The sequence below is a fragment of the Berghia stephanieae genome, chromosome 3, assembly GCF_034508935.2.
Source record: "Berghia stephanieae isolate SIO BIC M18660-M18661 chromosome 3, UCSD_Bste_1.3, whole genome shotgun sequence".
In the NCBI taxonomy this organism is placed as follows: Eukaryota; Metazoa; Mollusca; class Gastropoda; order Nudibranchia; family Aeolidiidae; genus Berghia; species Berghia stephanieae.
Window position 1 is genome coordinate 28,310,864 of NC_088362.1, and position 9,376 is coordinate 28,320,239.

Consider the following 9,376-nt stretch of genomic DNA (forward strand, 5'->3'; position numbering starts at 1 on the left):
TTGTACTTAAAATTTCAATTTTTGAGCTCAGGTTCATTTTGTTATATATAACAAGACTGAGACTGCTGGTCATATTTGTGATACACTTTAATGTTTAATTCTCCAGTTATAGTTATTTTTTGGTGTGAATTAGGTAATCGTACATGCTGGAGAAAATTACAATAATCAACTCAATTTTCTTGCAATTTTGCCGTCAGATTATGTGGTTTTGTGGTTTGACACTCGTTTTCAGATCGGAAGGTCCTGGGTTCTAACCTCGCTCAGCGCATAGATGAGTCCTTGGAAAGCTCTTTACTCACATTCTCTCACCGTACTCAGGTGTAAAATGAGTACCTGGCCGTTAACAGCATCGTCTCTGTCCGAAAAAATTGTAATATCGCCTAACAGGTGTATTGTCTCGTTCTAAATGTTACGTGTTGCTGTTGGTCAGGGATCCTTTGGTAAAGCGCTTTGAGCACGTTTAGTGGATATTGCACTATATAAAAGCTCAATTTTTTTTTTTTTATTATTTTTTTTCTTCTTCTCATTTTATTTATCTTTATTAAATAGACAAACAGGTTGAAGACACCCAGACCAGCCTGTCAGAGGCGGAGTCAGACAGGGACAGAATCCAACGAGAGTTGTTACAGCAAGTGGCCGAGTTAAATGGCCGACTGGAGCAGACGCAGGCGGAGAAGGAAAAACTTGGATCAGATCTCCGAGGGGAAATGGATAGTCTGAGGAAGAGGATGCTGGGTGATTTAATAAAACTTATTTGACAAGTCTTTATTGTTTAACTCTCTCCTTACTAGCCATTTTCAGGATTTTCCCCAAAATTTCACACCCAACTAAAACAAAAATATATTTTTTTATCACTCAAACACAATAGCAGTAAAGTTCTTGCCATACATAATTTCTTTAGCAAAATATGTTCTACAACACACTGTTCGTTTTCTTTAAATTTTATGATGTACAAAAGAAATTTGAATAAGAAAAGTGTTGGTTGTATCGTAGCGAATGTGACGATTTTCCTATAGTTGATAGTTGGTAAGGAGAGGGTCAAAAGAATGCGAAGGCTTAAAGATATACCTGTAGATTGAAGATATTGATTTGCATTGTGTGGCTATGTGGTCTTGTGGTCTGACACTCGTTTTCGGATTGGGAGGTCCAAGGTTTGAGCCTCGCTCTGTGCATAGGTGAGTCCTTGGAAAAGGCTCTTTACTCACATTCTCTCATTGTACTCAGGTGTAAAATGAGTACCTGGCTGTTAACAGTGTTGTCTGTCGAAAAAAATTGTAATATAGCCCAACAGGCGTCATGTCTCGTTCTACATGTTATGTGTTGCAGTTGGTCAGCGACCCTTTGTAAAGCGCTTTGAGCACGTTTAGTGGATATTGCTCTATATAAATGCTCTAGTTTTTATTTTAAAATTATTTTTTTTTAAAGGAAAGTCAAGAAAACGAAGTAGAAGAAAACCAATTGGATTACCTTGACTGCAGAAGGCTGTGAACCAAGTTTTAAAAAATTATCTGGCAAATTTTTGTTAATTACGAGTTAAAAGAATAATTATTTTTTACATTCTGCTGTGGAGAATTATAAAAGTGCCATGAAGCAGTGTTTTTTTGAAATCCTTTAGCAGTAAAGATTGCAATCAATCTTATTTATAATGGAACTAGTTTCGTAAGTCACTGGGTCATCCAACAATCAATTCATTGCAAGTTTAGAGATGTCCTTTTGCTCTTATGTAACCAAAGAATGAAATGTTCGTGAAATTTGTAACTATTTCTATTCCATGTTTTTAGTTTCAGTTATAACATTTCTTTTTTATTTTTATTTTAGGTCTGAGCGTGAGAGAGGCCACCACAATGATAAACGAGGCCACTGAGCAGGGAGAAAATCCAGCATTTGCTTCCAGCACTTGTACTGCCGGTACGTCAGGGCAAAAGTGTTGTATTTGAAAAATGTATAATATATGTGACCCATCGTCTCAAAGCGGTATTAAGTCGGGATTAACTAGATTGACACAAATAAGAAGCTTGGAGCTGATTCTGCTTTGCTCTGGTGGAGAATAGATACTATTTCTTGCATTGCAGACGACTCTAACGTGGTATTTCTCATCATTTCATGTCTAAAACCACTTTTCTGAGTCTTAGCCATCCCGACATAATGCCGCTTTGAGGCGGTGGGTCACATATTATTATGACCATGTAACGACAACTGTTAAAAATACGACAAGAGTTCAAAGGGAAGTGTGCAATTTTTAAAACCATTTATATATCTTCACAGAAGCAGGAGTGAATTCTGGCTCCATGGGCCTTTAGAGGCTGAAGGATAATATTTATTACTTCTCTTTATCAAATTCGGTTTATTTAAAGTTTTTAATTGGCGGTTGAGATTTTAGGGATTTTTAAATTTAAAAAAATAAAAAGAATTTCATAGTTTAAAAAATTGGGAAAAAATAAACTGACTTCATTTCTTTGGTAAAACTAATTAAAACTGATATACCCATATTTCACTCTTCTCTTAGATTATTTAGTCGCGTTCAGGACCAGTCCTGGCATGTTTGAACAAATTAAAGATTACCCAATTAAATTAACCAATAAAAAAAAATGGTATGCTCGTATTTAACTCTCTTTTCTCAGATTATTTAATATCCCTTTTCAGGACCAGTCCTGGCATGTTTGAAAAAAGTAGAAATTCGCCAATTAAAGGAACCAATAAATAATGATATGCTCGTATTTCACTTTCTTCCTTCAAACTATTTAATATTGCCATCTGGACCAGTCCTGGCATGTTTGAACAAATTAAAAATCAGCCAATTAAATTAACCAACGTGTTTGAACAAATAAAAAATTAGCAATGGAATGAACCAATAAATAATGCTATGCTTGTATTTCTTTTCTTCCCCTCAGATTATTTAATATCCCGTTCAGGACCAGTCCTGGCATGTTTGAACAAACTACAAACTTGTGCCTCTCATTATGGGCAAGATGGTGTTGGTAAGGTTTCTCTTTTCTACTTGCCATTATTTAAAAAAAAAAATCAATGATGGTTTACTGGGTAGGGTTCCTGACCTCCCATAGTAGGCAGGGAGGCACTTACTGCATCTTCTATCTGCCTATATCTGGTCTCCAACATGCTTTCTGTCTTTGTCATGGGATAAAATTACTTGGTTTTGTCCTGGCCCTGGCCGGATATCCTATCTGGGAGGGAAACAGTCAAATGTATAGTTAGTTTTGGGAGATGATATTTTTTTGTCTTGTGAATCATCTCTCTGTTATATACTGTATTATGTTTTGTTTATGATTTGTAAACATTTGAGTGTATTCCTCTTAGTGGGATCCTGTACTTGTGTCTGGATGAGACTTTAAGGTGATCTCAAATTAAGTATTTTGATTGTGTGCTCTTGAAATCTATATCTGTTCCCTACTTGAACCAATTCCCCTTTGTCCTTACCTTTTCTTGGGTGCTTTAATTGTAATTGTAGAACTTTTTACTAATCCGTTTTCTTTCTTTTTACTGGCGCTGGTATGACCGTAATGTGTTGCAAGTGCCGTAAAACCCTTAAAAACAAACAAAAACAAGACAAACAATGATGGTTTATTTTACACAACGAATATTAACTCACCACAGTGGGAACCAATGATTATTATGATCTTATACAGTAAATTGGACACTATCTGATGTTTGATGAATTATCTATCTTATTCCTTCGTGGAATGTCTCGGCAACGATATCTTATAATGTTGTGGTGGAAAGGCATAATTTTTTTAATACAGTAAATTACAAATGATTTAAATTCAAATAAACTTCATGTCAATATAATAATGTCATTAGATAACCTTGAACAATTTTGTGTATTGCTTTTATTTCTTTTCACCCACAAAATTCTATTGTATGAGTGATTTTCCTATCAACTCCCTTATAATTTGTGCCTTCCAAATTCGTTAATGCAGTAGATCCAGTGATTTGATTACAATGGAAAAGACTTATGACCATTCAAATGGAATATTACATCTATCCAGAGAGCACCAGGGTATTATGACTGATTATTAAATCGTTTTTTAGATGTAACGTATGTGAGATTGAGACAAAAGGTTGGTTTAGTAGCAACAATTAGACACTAAAACGCATGATTATTGAGTTATATTGGATGTATTTAGTTTTTATTAATTTTTCTTGGTTGAGTTAAGAAAAATGATTTTAAAGGTCTTACACCAAAGTTTTTCAAGATGTTCAATAAGCATGAATAAAGTATAAACGTGGGATAAAGATCTGAACAAACGTGTATGAAAGGTGCCAGACAAAGCAAGAAAGAAAAATACAAGAAAAAACAACTTGTATTTTTCTTTCTTGCTTTGTCCGGCACCTTTCATACATGTTTGTTCAGATCTTTATCTTACACCGGTTCCTGCTCCCTAGTTTCTTGATTAAACTCTGGGTAGCCCACTCGTTCGTAATCTAGACTGTTAGTTATTTAAAGACCTTATCCTCCACTTTGCAGGTTTTGAGAGTATCATAGCAGCTGTAACAGAATTTGGCCATTCTTTGTCGGACTGTATTCTTCAAGGGTTTGCCACATCTCATGCTGCCCAGATTGAACCTGGAGAGGGTGAGAACTAATATCTAAATATATCAATGCCTTCCTCCCCCCCCCCCCCTCTCTCTCTCTCTCTCTCTTAATATGCATAATTTGTCAATAAAATTTTCAAGATTTTCTGATTTCCAACATATATGGCCAATCAAGTCAATACGATGTTACATCGTAATGGACTAGATAAGAAACATACGATGTTACATCGTAATAGACTAGATAAGGAACATACGATGTTACATCGTAATGGACTAGATAAGGAACATAAGATGTTATATCGTAATGGACTAGATAAGGAACATACAATGTTACATCGTAATGGACTAGATAAGGAACATACAATGTTATATCGTAATAGACGAGATAAGGAACATACGATGTTACATCGTAATGGACTAGATAAGGAACATACGATGTTATATCGTAATGGACTAGATAAGGAACATACGATGTTACATCGTAATGGACTAGATAAGGAACATACGATGTTACATTGTAATGGACTAGATAAGGAACATACGATGTTACATTGTAATGGACTAGATAAGGAACATATGATGTTATATCGTAATGGACTAGATAAGGAACATACGATGTTACATTGTAATGGACTAGATAAGGAACATATGATGTTACATTGTAATGGACTAGATAAGGAACATACGATGTTACATTGTAATGGACTAGATAAGGAACATACGATGTTACATCGTAGTAGACTAGATAAGGAACATACGATGTTACATTGTAATGGACTAGATAAGGAACATACGATGTTATATCGTAGTAGACTAGATAAGGAACATACGATGTTACATTGTAATGGACTAGATAAGGAACATACGATGTTACATCGTAGTAGACTAGATAAGGAACATACGATGTTACATTGTAATGGACTAGATAAGGAACATATGATGTTACATCGTAGTAGACTAGATAAGGAACATACGATGTTACATCGTAGTAGACTAGATAAGGAACATACGATGTTACATTGTAATGGACTAGATAAGGAACATATGATGTTATATCGTAATGGACTAGATAAGGAACATTGATTTAGAGTTTTCAAGATCAGAATTAGGAAATTTAAGCTAATTGGAGTAAGAAATGAAATTCATTTTCCTCAGTGAAAAGTAATAAATAAATACGAATATAACAGCTTCAAAAAATAACAAAATACCAAAACACGGAACATTTTGGACTCAAAACCCTTCTTCAACCAACAACAAAAACACAATAAAGACATAAATACATTAATAAATTCCAGATTGACAACAGAGAATGGAATTTACCAATGTATTTATGTCTTTACTGTTTTTTTTGTTGTTGGCTGAAGAAGGGTTTTGATCTGAAACATTCCGTGTTTTGGTATTTTGTTATTTTTTTGAAGCTGTTATATTCATTTTTGTTTATTACTTTTTACAGTCTACAGCTTCTAGCAGCTTTAGTATCACTTTCTCTTCAGTGAAGGCATCTATTATTCATTTTTATAAGTCAAACTTGCATTTCAACTTTAAGCATTGTTCACCTTGACATGAAACTGTTGTAAGATTATTGTTCACATGCACTCATCTTCTGATTTACCTCTAAGACTATCTATGAATTTTAGCTCTTGCTTATGTGCCATAATGTATTATTCCTTCAGAATTGGCCAATGCGTGCAGAAACTGTGGCAAGAAGGGAATAGAATTACTGGAGATTGTGGAGCAAGGTAAGGACATACTGTTTACTTATGAAAGAAAATACTTTGATATAGGTTAGTGCAGTGATGTGGTCTTGTGATATGGCACTCGCTTTGAGATCGAAAGGTCCTGGGTTTGAGTCCCACTCTGAACAGCACAACTGCTGTGTAAAATGAGTACCTGGTTGTTAACAGTATTGTCTCTGGTTGGAAAATAAATAGTAATATCGCCCTTGAGCACATTTAGTGGATATTGCGTTATATAAAAGTTCAAGCTTTTTTTTTTTTAAGAACAGAAGAAAACCACTTATTACCTAATCTGTTAGACTAATGAGCTACAATTTTGGAAAGAAAACATTAGGGATTGGAAAAGAAAAATCTGTAGTAACAAGAAACTATCATTGTGATGTAGAAGTAGTAGTAGTAAGCCTCGCAGTCCGAATGACGCTTGCTGAAAATTGTGTGATTCAGTCATAGTCGATGAGTATAGCTGCTCTCTCCATCCATGTTGTTAATTGTTTCCATTGGTCACGGTCCTGGGCCAGAGTTTTGAGGCTGTCGAGATCTTGTTGTGACTTTAGTACGGAGGGCACTGCAGGTTTTCTTAGTTCTTCAGGGATCAATTCGGCCTCATCTGATTCTAAAAATCTCTGATATGTAGAGAGATCCTGGTTCAGGGTAGTTACTATTAATGTTGGTGGTCTCCCTAAATATTTGTTGCCATCAAGGAAATATTCTGTCATTGCAGTTTGGGCTGGGATGTTATCTTCTCGACGTAAGATGTGACCAAATAGCCTGCATCACTGTTCTTTTATTATTGTACTCAGGCGTTGGACCTTGGTTTTTTCATAGAGATCAGTATTTGTAATTGTCTCTGGCCAATAGATTCTGATTTCATTGTGATGTAGAAATATAAAAGTCTTCCTCTCTTTCACCTGTAGACATAAGACTCTTATTTAAACTGTCTCTAGGGGGCAGCATGGCTCATCGGTATGGTCTATGCTTCGTACTTGAAAGGTACCAAGTTTGATCACCCACCGCCGCGTTGTGTGGCCTTGAGCAAGTCACTTTGCCCTAGCATAATTTGCTGCACTGCACTGCACTGCTGCTGATGCCTGAGTTATTCCAGTCTTCTCTTGGAATAGACCTTAGAGACAAAATTTCCCCTATGGGATGAATAAAGAGAATTTTATTTATTTATTTATTTATTTGTTATTTAGACACTTACCCCTTGACAAAACGGCTTCATATGCAATCTCCTTCCCTCTCCCCCTATAATTGTAACAGACCACATCTTTTGGCATTTTAATATTCGTGCGGCTATAATGTGGTCTTGTCGTATGACACTCACTTTCGGATTGGAAGGTCCTGGGTTCGAGCATAGTCGGCGCAAAGTTGAGTCCCAGTTCTCTCACTTTACTCAGGTGTAAAATGATTACCTGGCTGTTAATAGCGATGTCTCTGTCGAAAAAAATGTGTAATATCGCCTAACAGGTGTTATGTCTCGTTCTACATGTTATGTGTTGCTGTTGGCTAGGGACTCCTTATAAAGGGCTTTGAGCACGTTTAGTGGATATTGCGCTATTTAAAAGCTCAAGTTTTTTATTTTTTTTAATATTCATTTATTTCTGCAATAAAATCTGGGCAAGTTATATTCCTTATTAGATCATTCTTCTTAATAGACACCTAGTGGAATTGGAACATAATCACACCCCTCGGACCATTGTCCGAAAGAAAGCAATGGTCGTTGGTGCTAAACTGAGCAAACTAAACGGTATTAACATCGATGGTATGATTTTAAGTAAAATACTCACTAGTTCTACAATACTAATCAATTGTATTATCACAGAAAACTATTTTTGTCAGTGCATGACATAATCAGTCGGAAGGTGAAAATTTTGGATTTGTATTGTTTTGCATAGAATTTGCTCCCCAGAGCATTTTAATCTTTATTTGAAGTATATCGGGTGATTTTTCATGAAGTTATGGTCAGATGTATGGGAAAGGTATCCAGCAACTTTTCTCAAATTTCATACTTTTTCAACTTGACCACCTGTAAAAAATATTTAGAAGTGAAATTAAGCTTTGATATTTCCCGAAGATGTACAAAAAGGGTTGATTTAATCATTTATGACAAGAACTCATTTTTAATTAAAAAAATTGACCTTCTAACTAAACTTGGCAATATCTCAGTTCAAACCTTTTCACCATCCGACTGATTATGTCATTTACTGTAACATATGTAACCGTTCACCTTTCTAGTCTGATTGAGCAAATCTAGTGAGAACTAATCACACAACTAGAGTATGATAGATAATAACATAGACCAGAATGATGTCACCTTCCTTCACTCCATTGTTTATAAAGTACCAGCTATATTTGTCCTAGGTGACTCGAGGCGGTGTCAAAATCTACTGTTTAATTCTGAAATATGTTTTACTCTATTTATCAAGAAAAAACCCAACTTTCTCAGTTTAGAATAGATAAAACCCTCTGCACATTATTTTATAGAGCAGTAATCGAAAGTGTCTTGTCATTTGTATAACAGCTTGGGGAAGCAATTACTTAGCAGTGGAAAGGAACAAAATAAATTCAAATATTAAAAAATCCATTAAATGCTATATAAATGATGTTGACGATGTAGATCTTTTATATGAGAAATTTTGTATTAGTGAAATAACTAAAATAGTAAATGACCAGAATCATCCACTAAGACCATCAGTTATCATGTCAGGAAGGAGCGGTCGCCCTTTCTCTGTTTCAACGAAAACAGAGAGACACTGAAAATCTTTTCTGCCGTCCAGTATTAGGCTTTATAACAGCAAGCAATAATAATTTTATATAATTATTTCGCATTTTTACTTTCAAAAAATGTAAATATTAATTTATTAATTTATTTGTTTTGCAATCTTTTCAATTTTCAATTTATAGTGACAGTTTTAACTATTTTACAGTGTTTAAATTGTTCATATTATAAAGCACGGCTCTGGTTATGGAGCTGCTCTTTTTTTATATATACATCCTATTTCCATTATATTTTTATCTTATTGTGTAAATTATTACACGTCAGTACAAAAAATTTCCTTTATGGGATGCAATAAAGTATTATTATTATT

The 9,376-nt window shown here is 34.8% G+C and overlaps 1 protein-coding gene across 4 annotated transcripts in view; it reads left to right on the plus strand.

Moving 5' to 3' along the window:
* LOC144967483 (huntingtin-interacting protein 1-like) overlaps positions 1 to 9,376 on the plus strand; it is a 115,149-nt gene that overhangs the window by 91,188 nt on the left and 14,585 nt on the right. For all 4 annotated transcript variants that reach the window (XM_078904792.1, XM_078904791.1, XM_078904793.1 and 1 more), the window contains exons 19-23: positions 550 to 735; positions 1,819 to 1,908; positions 2,892 to 2,978; positions 4,484 to 4,591; positions 6,225 to 6,290. In XM_078904792.1, coding sequence (XP_078760918.1) covers positions 550 to 735; positions 1,819 to 1,908; positions 2,892 to 2,978; positions 4,484 to 4,591; positions 6,225 to 6,290 — 537 coding nt within the window. The remainder of the gene's footprint in view (positions 1 to 549; positions 736 to 1,818; positions 1,909 to 2,891; positions 2,979 to 4,483; positions 4,592 to 6,224; positions 6,291 to 9,376) is intronic.